The sequence below is a fragment of the Triticum dicoccoides genome, chromosome 6A (assembly GCF_002162155.2).
Source record: "Triticum dicoccoides isolate Atlit2015 ecotype Zavitan chromosome 6A, WEW_v2.0, whole genome shotgun sequence".
Classification (NCBI taxonomy): domain Eukaryota; kingdom Viridiplantae; phylum Streptophyta; class Magnoliopsida; order Poales; family Poaceae; genus Triticum; species Triticum dicoccoides.
The window spans coordinates 164,266,600-164,284,126 of record NC_041390.1 but is presented as its reverse complement, the minus strand read 5'-3'; the positions used below and the strand labels follow the sequence as shown (position 1 = coordinate 164,284,126).

At 49.2% G+C, this 17,527-nt stretch overlaps 1 protein-coding gene across 1 annotated transcript in view; it reads right to left on the bottom strand.

Annotated features, from left to right (window-relative positions):
- Positions 1–1,488: 1,488 nt before the first annotated feature.
- Positions 1,489–17,527, bottom strand: part of LOC119315774 — a 39,397-nt gene continuing 23,358 nt past the window's right edge. Inside the window, exons 2-10 of the mRNA XM_037590262.1 lie at positions 5,270–5,731; positions 4,993–5,184; positions 4,822–4,893; positions 4,274–4,362; positions 3,765–3,851; positions 3,441–3,539; positions 3,210–3,301; positions 2,801–3,049; positions 1,489–2,667 (exon numbers count right to left, since the gene is read on the bottom strand). Coding sequence (XP_037446159.1) covers positions 3,835–3,851; positions 4,274–4,362; positions 4,822–4,893; positions 4,993–5,184; positions 5,270–5,731 — 832 coding nt within the window. The 3' untranslated portion in view covers positions 1,489–2,667; positions 2,801–3,049; positions 3,210–3,301; positions 3,441–3,539; positions 3,765–3,834. The remainder of the gene's footprint in view (positions 2,668–2,800; positions 3,050–3,209; positions 3,302–3,440; positions 3,540–3,764; positions 3,852–4,273; positions 4,363–4,821; positions 4,894–4,992; positions 5,185–5,269; positions 5,732–17,527) is intronic.

The following is a 17,527-nucleotide window of genomic DNA, read 5'->3' as shown; positions in this document are numbered from 1 at the left end:
AGGGGAAGCCGGCGGCGAGTTCCCGATCGTGGAGAGGGGCGGCGGCGACGCCCCCATGCCGGACGCTGTCGCGCCACCACAGCCGCCCCCGTCGCTGTCTAGAAGCGCGCAAGGCAAACAGCCGGCGGATCCGCCCTTGCCGCCGACTCAAGATGAGGCCGTGGCAAGGCTACTCCTTCAAGTCGGCTCGCCAACGCGCCGCTGTCTTGAGAAGGCGACTTCAGCGCCGCGGCCCTTGGAGACCGGCACCGCCAACTCGACGATTCCAGATGCCAAAGTGACGAGTGCCGCGCCCATTGGGTGGGTGCGAGGAGGCGGCACGGGCCCGCTGAACCAGGCGCTTCTGGATGTCCAGACGAAGCTGCGAGCTGAGAGCGACGCCATCCAAAACTGCACCAAGGCGCACCTGGCGTCGCGGGCAGACATCCGGGTATGCTTTCTCCTTTGTCCCTGTTTTCTTGTTTCTCTCTGTGGGGGCGCGCTAGCGCACCCACTGGGTATAGTCCCCGAGTTCTGGGCCGGCTGCTGAGCAGGCGGCCCGGAACTCCAATTGGTAAGTTCCGGGTACTAACCTTTGTTCTGGAATACTTGTTGCGGGACTATCACAACCTCCATGTCACCGCCTTCAACCGCAACGTTGAAGAGCTGGGCAAGCGGACTGCCGACTTGTCGGAGAGCCGGAGTGAGTCCTTTTTCTTCTTTGCGGGGGCGCGCTGGCGCACCCGCGGGCTGTAGTCCCCGAGATTCGGGCCGACTGCTGAGCAGTCGGGCCGGATCTCCCCGGCGACCTTTTTCATTGATGACTTAACGCCTTCTTTCTTCTTTCTCTTTAGAGGCCAACGCCGCTCTTCAACAGCAGCTGAGCGAAGCCAACTCCGCGTTGTGCGCCAAGGGGGAGGAGTGCAGCAAGCTCGCCGCAGAGCGCGATCTGCTGGCCGCACAATTGGCAGAGTAGAAGGAGCTGCTTCACTACAAGAAATATGTCAACTTGTGACCACCACTATTGGTCACTGAATGGTCACAAATTTTCATTTGTGACCTTTTTGTGATAAAAAACAAAAGGTCAAAAGCTGGCCGTCATAAACTGACTATAGCAACCTTTCTTCTGGAATGGTCGTAGACGTTTATGACCAAAATACGTCTACTATGGCGTTTTGGTCACTAGCAACCTCCCCAGGCCACGTAGGCATCCAGCGTGGCAATCTGACGTGGCACAAGATTCAGCCCGGTCCAATTCGGTGTTTATATGGGCTGAGCCCATTAATTCAGCCCATTTATATTTTTTTCTATGAATTTTTGTCAGCTTCATAGACCAAGCCCAACATTGCAGCCTTTTTATTTTTTGCCCATGGCCTTCATTGCAACCTTTTTATTTTTTGGCCCATGGCCTTTTTGTCTCAACAGTTTCATTTTTTCTTTTTTTGTCAGGGTCACATTCTTCATTTTCCAATTTAACGTAAATAAATACACAATATTTAAATTGGCACAAAAAACACACAAAATACTTCAAATATTACCAGCCAGTGTTGCTGCTGTACAAATATTACCAATCAATACAGAGTTGCTGCTGTACAAATAACTCTAACATACAATAGTGAAAGTCACAGTTACATGCTCCACAAGTTCAATAACATGGTACTTTACAAGCTCTACAAGTGTTATGTTCTTCAGCATGGAGCTCCTTCGACAGCGATTACAAACTAGGCACATGCTCTTCTTGCCACTGTGAGGAGGTCGATGCTCGCCATGGTGTGCTTAATGATGCACACGACCATGATCTTCTTGCCACTATTGCATCCGTGCGCGCTCGATGATGGGGGTACCAATGCATACAAGTAGAACAAAATTACAAGCATTAACCCACAACTTCAAGTACAAGCTAAGTATGTATCAAGTGACAACAAAAACAAGTTTATATGCTAGTACAAAATCACCATCATTAACAAATTTATATGAGAATGAAACAATCATCAGTACTAGATTAAACACAATGCTATCTTCATATTAGCAAACAAAATATCTTGTTTTCATATTCTCAGTAGGCGAGTACAGTCTGCTTCAACCCATGTTCTAAAAAAAGATGTTTATCCCTCCCAGGAGTACATTTGATGGTTTATTATGGGACGGAGGTAATATGTATCAAGTAACTACAAAAACAAGTTGAGTAAAACAGTAAAAATGTTGCATGGAACAGACTTCTTTTATATGGGTATGTTTCAATTGCATACAACAAGACAAGTCATTAATTCAATGTGAATATCAATTCAAATTGCTGCATTGCTGTAGCATATCTTCCAATGACAGATTATTAGTAGTCTTCCCAGGATTCAAGATGCATTATTTTGTCACCAAACTTTCAGAGTGGGCATCAGCGCAGATTACAAACAGAAACCCATACATCATCGATGGACTACCTAACAAAACCAGCTTCCCACAAACACAAGACAATGTGCATGCGTGAGCAGGTGCAGGACCGAATGAACCATGGCGGTAGCAACAGTGATTATGGGTGTTAAAGGGAAGGCGGAGTGGGCAGCAGCAGTGATTACCAGGAAGTTGTGGTAGACAAACGCCCTGGGCTCCCACGAGATGACCTCCATCCACTGTGCACCGCGCTTGCCCAGCCCCTTGCTGCATCCACCCATGAGAATATGGTATGCAAGATGCCTGCAACACATTCATACATGACAATCATTAGGAACACAGTAAATCTTGCTGCTTGTGAACTAACTTCCATTACAAGTTTTTGGGACATCCCGCCACAAACAGACAAAAGGCTAGCAGCAGGTACTTAACATACAGATCCTTGGATCCATCATCCATGCTCTTGCATCCTTAACTTGCTACTCGTCTTTCCTCGACTATAGCTAGGTAACCGCAGGATCATGGCCCATCCATTCCTCCTCATAATTATCTTGGTTGTCTACATTCTCCTCACCCTTTAATCCCCTTAGCAGAACCTGGAAGCTAAACAAGACACTACTCCCTCCGCTCCAGAATAAGTGTCGTGGTTTTTGAACTTGAGTACATCTTAAGACTCTCTCAGACCCTGTCAAGCAAACCAAAAGAGTAAGTATTCAGGCCCTAGCATACCGATGAACTACTATATACTAGGGCGGAATCAACAACATGAGATTAAGAAAACAGATTAAGTGATTAACCATATATACATACTGGAAAAGAGAAAACAAATTAACAACATATATTACCTGCCTAAAGAGGTCCACATCCTCCTCATCTCAAACCCATGATTCTATCAGGGGGAGATACGAGGAAATACACCTGCAGACCTTGACCACTCCTGGGAAGCAAAAAAGAAACAGTACGAAGTGCATATTCAGGCTCTAGTGTACCGATGAACTATTATAGCAAGACAGAATCAACAAGAGGAGATTGAGAAAACAAACTATTATACATACTGGAAAAGAGAAACAGATTACCTGACGATTCAGATCTATGTTTGTCTCCATGATGTAGGCACCTTGATCTACATTAAGAACATCACATCATGAACGACATCAACTCATCAAGCGACATTGCTGCAATTACAGAAAAGAGGAGCTGCAATCACGGATCCAAACTCGAAATGGCGGGAGGGAGGAAGAGAGGGGGCGCTGTGAGGAGTGGAGGGACACCAATGCCTAGTGTAAGCAGTTTGCACAGAAATAGACACCAATGCCTAGTGTAAGCAGTTTGCACAGCAGACACCAATGAGCAATCCAAAAAGAAATAAGTAAGAGGTTAGGAGTGTTCAACTTGCATACCTCCCTTTTGAAGTGGCGCATGAGACAGCAACTTGATGGTGGTTTTGCTTCGTCTCCAGTGGCTTGGCATTCAAATTCTCTTTAAACCTGAACTAGAACACATGTGTTAAATAGAATATAGTGAAGGGAACAGAGTTATCAACACATTGTGTATATTTTATTCTAATTTCAGTAAATTTTAGAATCAGAGAATGTTTTTGGAATGAATAGACTGCTCTTTTTTCAGTACTGTTCTTAGCCAATCACTAATGCACCCTGCAATGTAGAATGTTTACTTTTTAAGAACAAAATCAGGCTAACCACATGGGACCAGAAGAATTAATGATACCCATTTTTCAGGGAAAAACAGTTTGGAATATAAACAACAACGGACAAGTTAACACTGGGAACCATAGTATTTGAGCCATAGATCTGGAAATCACATTTCAGAATGCAAAATGACCATGCACAGTGGTGTTGAACAAAGAGCAACCCAGAAAAACAAACTGAAGATGTTAGGAGTTTATTACCTTGCATATCTCCCCTTAGAAGCGGCGTGTGAAACTGTGACTTGGTGTTGCTTTGGCTCCTCATCTGGGCCAGCGAATTCCCCTTGTACCTTGAACCATAACATATGATTTATTCGGCATCACAATAAAATGAAGCAGAGTCCTCAACGCAGTCTATTAATATTCTAATTTCAGCAACCCCAAGAATTCTATTAATAATTTGTTCTCAGACACATTTGCAATTTCAGCAAATTTAGAACCACAAGAATTCGTTGCCGTATACATTTATAATTTCAGCCCTAAGGAATTGTTTTTAGATCCATACGAATCGAACAGGACTAGAGCAAATTGACATATCAGAACAGCTAGACGGAACATGACTAGAGCAAATTGACACCAATGCCTAGTGTAAGCAGTTTGCACACCGGCTTCAAAAGGGAGGTATGCCTAGTGTAAGCAGTTTGCACAGTGATCCAACCTCATGTTCCTACTTCTAGTAGGCTGGTTAATTCTCGCATTGCCTAGTGTAAGCAGTTTGCACAGCAACAGACACCAATGCCATGACTCATAGAGAGACCAGCTCCGTCGAGTTGAAGAGCTCCGGCGGGATCTCAGTCAGATTCCAGAATCCAGTGATGTTCCTGCATGATCCAGAGCCCAGCCGTCAATCCACAAGCAAAGGCACCGGGAAAACCGAAAAGCCAGAGGCCTCGGGCGAGCGGGGAAGACAGGGAACGAACAGGTGCGTGATGCGGCACACGGGCCAGCGGTCGCAACTGCAGCCGACGGACGCATTCTGCGCGAAGGACTCTATCCAGTCCCGCGTCCCGCACAGGTGCCCCGGGTTCACCGTCGGGCTGCACCGGAGACCCCACTGCTGGAACAACGCGAGCAGGGCGGCCGCTGCGAGGGGAGGAGGGGACGGGAGAGATCTGTGAGTCAGGGGCCATTTCGATCCGTCAGGGCGTACCATAGCAGAATGGACGGGGAATTGGGGAAGGGGGGAAAGGGACTGACCCTGATGAGGTCGATGTGACGGGCGGCAGCGTGGAGTCCTCCTTGAGCGCGAAGACGTGATCCTGGAGGCGGCTGCGCAGGTCCTTGGAGACGACGAGGTTGAGGCGGAGCGAGCGGTCGGGCACGGGGAGCAGGGGGCACACTTGGTCGGGCGCCACACCCCGCCCACGACGCCAGCTAGTGGTGGTGCCCTGGACCGGATCCAGTGCGGCACCTCCAGCCCACGGCGGTGAGAGTGTGAGGGGGCGGCGGCGTGTCGAGATCCAGAGGGAGGGAGTGGGGTTGGGGGCGGCGGCGGTGGATCCAGAAGGAGGAGTTGTGTGCGGCGGCGGTGGATCCAAAGGGAGGAAGAGGGTGAGAGCGCTAGGGTTCGCTGCGCGGGTAGAAAGAGGAGTGGTGTGCGGTGGGGTTTTTTTTTGAGGGGTAGCTCGCGGTGGGTGGGTGAGACCGTGAGATGAGGGTCTTTGGATCCAAGAGGATCCGACGGTGATTTATCCATGATCCGTGTGAGAGGCCCATGGACCAATCAGAACGCAGTATATATGTATTGATATTTTGACCATTTAAATTGGTCGTAATTGACTAAAAGTAAGATGCTAAATCATGTTGGCTATTTTATTATGACCTGAAAATTTGAAAAAAAAAAACTTCTCATTGTGTTAGCAAATTTTACTATAGTTTTCCAGAATAATCATAAATTGAAATAAGACATATTTTTTAAAGAGTTACGAGAAATGAGTTCTTTTAAATTATTTTTTCATTTTTCGAATGCCTAAAAGGAGTTTTTTTTGTGAAGGACCTCCCAAATATTTATTGTAAAATTGTACCAAATCAATTTTCTAAGATACTAGACCATATTTAATGCACAATTGACCAAATGATTGGGTATAAAAAGTTTTGATCCACCTCTCGTGAAAAAGATAAATTTTCGCCGATTCAGCTGAAAGCGGGTCAATTTTGAACTATAGCTGCCTCATAGTTTACTATTTATTTTTTCCAAAAATCATTTCTAGGTACATAAGTATCTATTTAATCAGTGAAACACCAAAAAAATTCAAATATTCAACCACTAGCTAGGAACGGTCATTCCCGCAGTTTTGACCGCATTTTGAAACGGCCATTAAAAATTCAAAAAAATTAAAAAATTGGGAAACCTTCGCATTGTATCATAATATGTGGCCAAGTTTCCAGAAAAAATAACAAACTTGTAATACGGCAATTATTATAAAAAAGTGTTCTCAGAAACGAGCTATCACGTGTGGAGATCAATGGCTTTCAAGCCAGATGATCAATCTTATGGCCACATTCATGGCATAGTTTGTTCAAATGATCTCATATTGTGCACAAGGGTGCATATTGGAATGGCAAATAATGTTGCCTAAGGAAGTTTTCATTTTCATTGGACGAAAAAACCATTTTCCATTTTTCGAGTGCCCGAAAGGAGGTTTTTTTGTGAAGGACCTACCGAATAATTGTTGCAAAATTGGACCAAATCATTTTTCTAAAATACTAGGCCATATTGAATGCACAATTGACCAAATGGTTGGGTGTAAAAAGTTTTGATCCACCTCTCATGAAAAAGACAAATTTCCGTTGATTCAGTTGGAAGCGGGTCAAATCTGAACTGTAGCTGCCTTGTAGTTTGCTTTTTATTTTTTCCAAAAATTATTTCTAGGTACATAAGTATCTATTTAATCATAAAAACACCAAAAAAATTCCAAGATTCAACCACTAGCTAGGAACGGTCATTCCCACCGTTTTGACCGCATTTTGAAACGAGCATAAAAAAATAAAAAAAATAAAAAAATTGGGAAACATTCGCATTGTGTCATTATATGTGGCCAAGTTCCTAGGAAAAATAACAAACTTGTAATACGGCAATTATTTTATGTTGCCTAAGGGAGTTTTCATTTTCTTTGCACGGAAAAATCATTTTCCATTTTTGTGCCCGAAATGAGTTTTTTTTGTGAAGGACCTACCATATATTTGTTGCGAAACTGGACCAAATCAATTTTATAAAATACTAGGCCATGTTTAATGCACAATTGACCAAATGGTTGGGTGTGAAAAGTTTTGATCCACCTCTAGTGAAAAAGATAAATTTCTCGTCGATTTAGCTCGAAGCAGGTCAAATTTGAACTGTAGCTACCTCGTAGTTTGCTCTTCATTTTTTACAAAAATCATTTCTAGGTACATAAGTATCTATTTAATCAGTGAAACACCAAAAAAATTCCAACATTCAACCGCTTGCTAGGAACGCTCAAGCCCGCCGTTTTGACTACATTTTGAAACGGGCATAAAAAATTCAAAAAAATCAAAAAATTGGAAAACCTTCGCATTGTGTCATTATATACGACCAAGTTTCCGGGAAAAATAATAAACTTGTAATACGATAATTATTTTAAAAAAGTGTTCTTAGAAATGAGCTATCATGTGTGAAGAATCATGGCTTTCAAGCCAAATGATCAATCTTATGGCCACATTCATGGCATAGTTTGTTCAAATGATCTCATATTGTGCACAAGGGTGCATATTGGAATGGAAAACAATGTTGCCTAAGGAAGTTTTCATTTTCATTGGACGAAAAAACCATTTTCCATTTTTCGAGTGCCCGAAAGGAGGTTTTTTTGTGAAGGAACTACCAAATAATTGTTGCAAAATTGGACCAAATCATTTTTATAAAGTACTAGGCCATAGTTAATGCACAATTGACAAAATGGTTGGGTGTAAAAAAATTTGATCCACCTCTCGTGAAAAAGACAAATTTCCGCCGATTCAGTTGGAAGCGGGTCAAATTTGAATTGCAGCTGCCTCATAGTTTGCTATTTATTTTTTCCAAAAATCATTTCTAGTTACATAAGGACCTATTTAATCATAAATACATGGTTTGGTGGCGATACGTCGAGGATTGGGCGGTGGCCGAGGGCCTCAACTCTAGAGCACGTAAACTCACATGCCCATCGCATGGTCACCGCGTGACCGTAATGGTGCCATGTGTTCTGGGCGGCCTAGATATGTCTAGTGGGTTGGGCACTCCCCAGGTTGGTGCTAGGAAGAAAATTACAACATAAGATTCTCACGAGGAGACCGATCGATGCTCAAACATGAATTAGCAACCAAGTGTTTGATTAGCGGTACGGAAAATGCACATGGCCAATGGGCGTGAGTTTTGGCTGAGGATGATCATCTACTAAGGAGAATGTCTTAACAAATTTTTAGATCAAAAGGAGGATCCTAGGTGGTACTTGCTTTGCAAAGTACCACGCTGGACAAAAATATGAATGTTGAAGCTGGGCTCAAAATAATGAATGGATTGAGCTGAAATTTTGTGGAGGATGGTTTTTTGGGCATAGGAAAGCATTGTAGAAAATTGATACCGTTTGGACATGCCAAAGTGGTACTTCCTTCACAATGCTCTTCTATGGACAGAAACTTGGGAAAACTAGTAAGAGAGATTGGATGAATGAAATGAGCTCAAAATTGGTGTAGGTAAGTTACATAGGTATGGTCATGCGCTGGTAAATTTTCAGATCATTTGGGTAAGCCTAGCTAGTACTTACTTCACAAAGCTTCTCTCGAGGTAGAAACTTTGGAAATTTCCCGAGAAAGATTTACTAGGAAAATTGAGCTAAATATTATCATGTGGCAATGATTTGGGTATGGAAGAGTGCCCGAAAAGTTTGAGGGTAATAGGAGGGGTCTATATAACACTTGCTTTGCAACGTGCCAATTTGGCCATAAAATATAAATTGAACCTGGGCTCACATAGATGATTTGACTGAGCTGCAATTTGGAGGAGGGTGATAATTTGGGCATATGAAGGAACTGTATAAATTTCATGTCATTTAGAGATATAAAAAAGGTACTTCCTTCACAATGCTTCTAGGTGGACAAACACTTTGGAAATTTACCGAGGAAGATTTGCTAGGCAAATGGAGCTGAATTTTGTCATGCGGTAATTATTTGGATAGGAAAGAGTGCCCAAAAATTCCTAGGGCAATCAAGAATATATAAATAGCACTTCCTTCATAAAGTGTTGTTGTGAACATAATAGGAAAATGAATATTGTTGAATTAGTTTTGAACTAGGCAAGGAGGGATTTTTACATATTTGATGAATATATGACCCAAAAAATTTATGAGATTTTTTTGGGAATTTTGGGAATGATAGAAATATAGGTTGCTTCACAACCTAGGGCAAAAACTGCCACATGGACATGACACATAGGCAAAACTGATGAGATGCGCCTAGTCATCACAACCCACCACAATCTACAAGGCTATGACCATATATATTGGTCATGATCAGCTAGAAATAAGGCAGCGGACTAGCACTGTTTGCTTTGTGACCATTTCGTGTAAGGAAATTACGACCTTTCTGACCAAAATGGTCGCAATGGTTCAGGGTTTGGAGCCCCCTGAACAGCTTTTGACCAATTGGTCTAAAATGGTCGTAGATTTATGACCAATTCTTCGAGGGTCACTGACAGAAGGTCATAAGTTGACATATTTCTTGTAGTGCTTACGAAGACGCAGAAGGAGGCGGAAGAGGCGGAAGCTGCCCTCCTGGCCGAGTTCGCGAGCGAGCGCTCCTCCTGGACCGACAAGGAGGCAATGCTAGTCTCCGGCTTCCACGAGATCGAGGACCTCGTCGACGGTGAGCCTCTTTGCTTTCCTTCTTCGAGCCGCCGACTATATGTCGAGCCGACTCCTGGTTTTTTTTGACTTGTTCTTCATTCTTTCCGTCTTGGCAGACTTCTTTCCCTGCCACTCGCAGGCCGCCATTCAAGCTATCGAGGCCGACCGCGAGGAGCGGAGGGCGGGTGGCGCGGAGATCGCCGCTGATGCCCCTCGGACTCTTGACGAGCATATTCTGAGCATTGGGGCTCGCTTGCGGCCGGCCCACCAGATGTTGCGCCGGCTTCAACGTGTCGGCGCCCAAGCGATCGCCGCCCTGTGGCGAGACGTGCAGGCTCCGCGCACCCCAGTCGGACTGCCGACTGGCCGTCTTGAGGCCTGGAAGGGTTCCTCGGCCCAGGCCGGAGCGTACCGAGCCTTGGAATTCGTCAAGGCATGGTATCCGGGGCTGGACCTAGACCGGCTGGCCACACTCCGGTCAGAGGCCCGGCCGGAGCTGGCAGCCGCGGAAGACGCCCTTGTCAAGCGTGCGGCGGCGATCGCCGAGTACACCGACGCCAGCATCTTTGTCCCCGAGCGGGCTGAAGATGGCGAGGAGGTCCCCCAGAGTGGTTTGGGCTGAACCTCGACTACAGCGAGGACTCGGCAGAGGTGATCGGCTCCAGCGTCGAGGAGGAAGATGAGGTGGAGGACGGGAGCAAGACGGAGGCACCGGAAGACGGAGTGCACGGCCAGCCTCAGCTCGACCGTGCCTCCAGCAACGAGCCGTGCCCGCCCGAGCCGACTGCTGCCGGAGGTGATCAAGCCGAGACCGCCCAGCCGGCCGCCCCAACATCCAACACCGCCATCTCCTCCGATCCTCCAAACCCGTCTGCCGCCCCCTAGGCTGCCACCTTGTCTTTGTTTTATCTGTTCTAATAGTTTTTGAAGAACTTGTTAATCTGCACAATTCCACCCGCGGGGTGTATTTTGAAATTCTGCTCGAAGATTCGGCCAAGGGCCTTTGTTATGTAAATATTCATCCGACTTCTATCTTTCTTGACCATTGTTCTTTTGGCTTTTTCCTTTGCCGTCTTCCCTCAGTTGCCGTCTTTGTCAGTCAGACAGCCGCTCCGCGGACTGCTGCTGGTTCAAATTCTTGGTCACTTTGGGAAGGCAAGTACTTAGCCATTTTTAGAGTTGTTTAACAAGTCGGATAGAAGGCGCCCAGCCGACTATTCAAGAGTCGGTTTGCGAAAAAAGGCTGGAAGCCGGCCTTAAGCTATGTTTGTGCTTTGAGTCCTTAGCCATTTTTCATGTGGACGCCCATTCTTCCTTACTCCTCCCCACCAGACAGTCGCTCTGCGAGCTGCGTCTTCTGGCAGGAGACAGTTTAGACGCCACACACTACTCGTCCGGCTGCAGGAAGCATTTCATAGCACAGGTCGGCAAGTCCCCGGGCCGACTAGTCGAACCCGGTGCCAAGCGGCATAACAAAGAGTAATATACTCGAAGACATATTTCTTATCATATAGATAAAAGAGGGCAGTCCCCGAGCTCTTCTCGGGGGGCCCGAAGTCTTGGTACTTTTAATATAAAAGGTAGCGTGATACATACTGCATTTAACTGTAAAATTTTTGGAGGAGATTTGCATTCCATGGCCGCTCTGTCTCTTTGCCGGAGTCGTCCCTCTTGCATGCTCGGGGCTTCTGAGCGTTGATCAGGTAGTAGGAGTCGTTGCCCAGCACTTTGCTGATGATGAAGGGGCCTTCCCAAGGTGCCGACAGCTTGTGCTGGCCGGCTGTTCGCTGGACTAATCGGAGCACGAGGTCGCCCTCCTGGAAAGATCTCGGCCTGACCTTCCTGTTGTAGTATCTGCACAGACTCTGCTGGTAGATGTTGGACCAGCTGAGTGCCAACAGCTGGCCCTCTTCCAGCAGGTCGACGCCGTCTTGTCGTGCTTCTTCTGCTTCTTGCTCGGTGTACATGGTGACTTGCGGGGAATCGAATTCTATGTCCGTTGGGATGACGGCTTCAACACCGTAGACGAGGAAGAAAGGCGTGAAGCCGGTTGACTTGTTTGGAGTCGTGCGCAGACTCCAGAGGACGGCTGGCAACTCGTCGAGCCAGCAGCCAGCCGAGCGCTCCAGTGGCTCAATCAGTCGGGGCTTGATGCCGGATAGGATGAGGCCGTTTGCTCACTCCACCTGGCCGTTTGACTGTGGATGGGTGACAGATGCTAGGTCCAGTCGGATGCCCTGTGTCGCACAGAAACGGGCCAAGGCGCCTTTGGCAAAATTCGTGTCGTTGTCGGTGATGATGCTGTGTGGTATGCCGTACCGAATTGTGATGTCGGAGATGAAAGTCACGGCAGTCGGACCCTTCAGTTTCTTGATTGGCTTCGCTTCTATCCACTTGGTGAACTTGTCCACCGCGATAAGTAAGTGAGTTAAGCCACCTCGTGCCATCTTGAATGGTCCCACCATGTCTAGACCCCAAACTGCGAAAAGCCAGGCAATGGGGATGGTCTTGAGTGCAGAAGCCGGCTGATGCGGCTTGGAGCGGAACTTCTGGCACACTTTGCATTTTTTGACCAATTCCTTGGCCTCTTCTAAGGCCGTTGGCCAAAAGAAACCGTGTCGGAAAGCTTTGGCGATGAGTGCTCTTGAAGCCGCATGGTGGCCGCACTCGCCTTGATGGATGTCTTTAAGAATTGCTTGGCCTTGCTCTGGCTCTACGCAGTGCTGGTAGACACCAGTGACGCTGCGCCTGACCAACTCTTTGTTGACTATGGTGTAGGCTGCCGCTCGGCGTTGTACTTGCCGAGCTAAGGTCTCATCAGCCGGCAGCTCTTTGCTCACCAGAAATTTGAGGATGGGCTGGGCCCATGAGGGTGCTGCTATTTCTTCGACTGCCAGAACTACGACTTGGACGAGGGCGGCTGGGCTGGGAGGCGGCGGGCTGGAGTCAACAACTGCTTGCTGGATTAATGAAGTCCCCGGGCCGACTGGCGCAGCTCTTGGGCCGAGTTCTGGAGTCTTCGGGCCGTCCGCCGCAGTCCCCGGGCCAGGTTCTGCAGTCCCTGGGCCGGCCTCGACTGTGGCGGCTTTGGAGCCATCTGCCAAAATCCCCGTACCATCCGCCGGGGCTCTGGAGTCGGATCCGACTTCTTCGGGAGGAGCCGGGACGAAGACGGAGTCTGATTCTGGTGAAGTCTTGACAGACGGCTTGAGGAGGCGTTGAAGGGCGACACCGGAAGGTATTGCTTGGCGGGTAGAGCCGATTCGTGCCAAGGCGTCTACTTGGTCGCTGTCGTTTCTTGGCACATGGAGGAACTCGCACCCCTCGAAATATCCACTGAGTTGCTGTACGAGGAAATGGTAACTCGCCATGTTTGCATCTTTGGTGTCCGAGTCGCCAGACGACTGCTGGACCACTAAGTCCGAGTCACCATAACACAGGATCTGGCGAATGCCAAGTTCTTTGGCAAGCCGGAGCCCATGAATGAGCGCCTCGTACTCGGCGACGTTGTTGGAGGCGGCAAAATGGATTTGCAGTGCGTATTTGAGCTTGTCGCCTTTAGGAGAAGTGAGGACAATGCTGGCTCCCAAGCCGGTGCGCATCTTGGAGCCATCGAAATGCATCCGCCAATGGGTGGAGTCTGGCGCTGGAGGTAGGTACTGGGTCTCGGCCCAGTCGGCGAGAAAGTCGGCCAGTGCTTGTGACTTGATGGCGGTGCGGGCTGGTAGTGGATGGTGTAGGGAGCCAGCTCTATGGCCCATTTGGCCACTCGGCCAGAAGCATCTCGGCTTCCGATGATCTCGGCAAGTGGGGCCGTGCAGACCAAAGTGATTGGATGCTCTTGAAAGTAAGGCTTCAATTTCTTGGCGGCAAAGTGCACGCCATAGCACATCTTCTGGTAGTGGGGGTAGTTCTGCTTGGAGGACGACCGTACTTCGCTCAGGTAATATACCGGTCTCTGGACAGGTAATGCCTTGCCTTCCTCCTTGCATTCCACTACAATGACTGTGCTGACTACCCGGCTGGTGGCGGCAATGTACAGGAGCATAGGTTCCTTAGGAGTCGGAGCCGCCAGAACAGGTGGAGTAGTCAGGATCTTCTTCAACTGGAGAAAAGCTTCATCCGCCTTGTGGTTCCACTCGAAAAAAGTGGCCTTCTTCATGAGCTGGTATAAGGGGAGAGCTTTCTCGCCCAGCCGACTGATGAATCTGCTGATGGACGCCAAGCAGCCGGTGAACTTTTGCACGTCCAGCAGTCGGCTGGGTACCTCCATCCTCTCAATGGCCTTGATCTTTACAGGGTTGCACTCTATGCCGCGTTTAGAGACCAGGAAGCCAAGGAGTTGGCCGGCTAGTACTCCGAAGACGCACTTCTCAGGGTTGAGCTTGATATGGAATCGACGCAGGTTCTCAAAGGTCTCCTTGAGGTCTTCCAGCAGTGTTCCATGCTTTTCCGTCTTCACCACCACATCGTCCACGTAGACGTGGGCGTTTTTGCCGAGTTGCTTGAGGAGGCACTTCTGCATGCAATGCTAAAAGGTGGCGCCGTCATTCCTCAAGCCGAACGTCATGGTGAGGTAGCAGAAGGCTCCAAATGGCATGATGAAGGCGGTCTTCAATCTGTCAGCCGGGTTCAGCTTGATCTGGTGATATCCTGAATATGCATCCAAAAAGCTCAATAGCTCGCATCCGGCTGTGGAGTCTATCACCTGATCAATTCTTGGTAAAGCAAACGGGTCCTTGGGGCAGGCCTTGTTGAGGCTTTTGTAGTCAATACACATTCGCCACTTCTTGTTCTTCTTCAGTACCAGGACCGGGTTGGCTAGCCACTCTGGAAAGAATACTTCCATAGTGAAGCCGGCTGCTAGGAGTCGGGCTATCTCTTCTCCGACAACTCTTCTCTTTTCTTCTGATAGGCGACGCAAGGGCTGCCTGACCGGCTTTGCATCAGATCGGACATGTAACTTGTGCTCGGCGAATTCCGTCGGTACACCTGGCATGTCTTTGGGGGACCATGCGAAGATGTCCTGATTCTCACGGAGGAAATCGACGAGCTCGCCTTCCTATTTGCTGTCGAGGTTTGCGCCTATGACAGCGTACCTCTCTAGGTGCTCTGTATCCAAGGGTATCTTCTTTGTCTCTTTGGCCGGCTTGAACGAACCCTCAGCCTCCGACTCCTTTGGGTTAGGAGACACCTCTAGCTGCTTGCCGGCCATCGCCACAACCCGGTGAAGGAGCCGCTTCTCGGCCGCGATCACCAGGGACTCGGCCAGCCGACTACTCTCAGCCGCGCAGGCAGACGACTTCCGGTAGTCGCCGGCTACGGTCAGAATCCCCCTGGAACTGGGCATCTTCATTTTGAGGTAGGCGTAGTGGGGGACCGCCATGAACTTGGCCAGGGCGGGTCGGCCAAGTAATGCATGGTATGGGCTCTCGAGGTCCACCACCTCAAACCAAACTAACTCTCAGCGGAAGTGATCTTTGTCTCCAAAGAGGACGTCCATCAGGATCTTGCCGATTGTGAGCAGGAAAGACCAGGAAGGATGCCGTGGAAAACAGTCCGGCTGTTCTGAAGCTGTCTTTGCTTGATTCCTAACTTCTCCATAGTGTCCTTGTACAGGATGTTGATGCTACTGCCTCCGTCTATCAGAACTCACGAGAAACGAGCAGCTCGTCTATCCGTGGCAAAGGTGGCATCCAAGACCAAGGCATAAGAGCCCGGACTCGGCATCACCTCTGGGTGATCAGCTCTGCTCCAGCTGATAGGCTTCTCGGACCAGTGCATGAACTCTGGTGTCTCTAATGCTACCGCATTCACCTCTTGTCGCTGCAGCCGCCTGCTACGTCGATCATCAGCCACGCTAGTAAATATCACGTAGGCTCCGTGCTCTTTGGGGTACTTGTCTTGTACTGCGCCGACTGGCCTGACAGCCGGCTGCTGGGGTGGAGGCGGAGGCTGCTGCCTAGCAGGCGGGGGAGGTAGGAGGCCGTCTCCTATGGCGATCCTGGTGAGCCAGTGGCACTTCTGGGTGGTGTGATCCGATGGCTTCGCGCCGCTATGGAACTTGCAAGGACCATCCAGAGTCTGCTCGTATGAGAAAGCCGGCAACCAGTTGAGCTTGCCACCTTTCTGTCGCTTGGGTGGAGGCTGCCCATCCGGCTGCTGGTCTTCAACTGTCGCCACCTGCTAGCTGCTGGAAGCCGGCTGCGGGGCCTTGCACTTGTGGTCGTTCTGCTGTTGCCGTCGACTGGCGTCTCCTGCCGGAGTTCTAGGAGCCTGTGGGGCCACTTTACCAGTCACGCTAACTTGAATCTCCGCCTTCATGGAAAAGTCAGCCGTGGCATACTTGTCTGCTATGATCAGCAGCTCATCGAGGGTTTCTGACTCGTCGTAGAGGAGCTTGTGCTTGAGGAGGGTGCCTTCTCTGCACCCGGTGGTGAAGTACTCGATAGCCTGCACCTCGTGCACGCCCTCGCAGGAGTTCCGAAGCTCAGCCCAACGCGTGAGGTAGTCGCGAGTCGACTCGTTGGGGCCTTGCATGCACAAGGAAAGCTGACGAGGCTTGGGAGGACGCTTGTACGTGCTTGTGAAGTTGCATACGAATGCATCGGTAAAGCTGACCCAGCTGTTGATGCTGCGGGGCTTCAGGCTGTTCAGCCATGTCCGGGCCGTGCCCTCGAGCATGAGCGGAACGTATTTTATGGCGACACGCTTGTTGCCGTTCGCTATGTTGACAGCCGTGGTGTAATGCCCCGAGACCGATGTGCCATGTGTCTTCCTGTTATTCGCTGTTGTTGCCTTGTCATTGCTTGCGTGTCATGCATTGCATATCATGTCATCCTGTGCATTTCATTTGCATACGTGTTCGTCTCATGCATCCGAGCATTTTCCCCGTTGTCCGTTTTGCATTCCGGCGCTCCGTTCTCCTCCGGTGGTCATTTCTACCTTTCTTTCGTGTGTGGGGATTAAACATTTCCGGATTGGACCGAGACTTGCCAAGTGGCCTTGGTTTACTACCGGTAGACCGCCTGTCAAGTTTCGTACCATTTGGACTTCGTTTGATACTCCAACGGTTAACCGAGGGACCAAAAAGGCCTCGTGTGTGTTGCAGACCAACACCCTTCCAAAGTGGCCCAAAACCCACTTGAACCTCCTCCATCATCTCAGTCGTTCGATCACGATCGCGTGGCCGAAAACCGCACCTCATTTGGGCTCTCCTAGCTCCCTCTACCTATATATATGTGATCCCCTCCGAAATATTCGTGGATGAACCCTAAAAATTCCTCCCCTCGCGCCGCCGGACGTGTCCTCACCGCGCCGGACAATGTCCGCCGCACCCTCCACCTCACTCCGACCAATCGGGTCGTGCCACATCAGCAGTGCTGCCGCCCCGAGCCACTCAGGGCGCGCCACTTGGCATCGCCGCCTCCCTCCGCCGCGGCCCGGGCAGGCCCGCACCGAGCCCTCCCGGCCCACGCGCCTCGCACCGCCAACTGCCTCTCCGCCGGCGCTCGACCCGCCGCGCCGGATTCCAGCTCTGCCGCCTCGTCACCGGCGTGACCTCGCCGGTGCACCGCCGCCGCTCGGCCCGCGCCACACCGGTCTCTGCTACCGCGCCGCC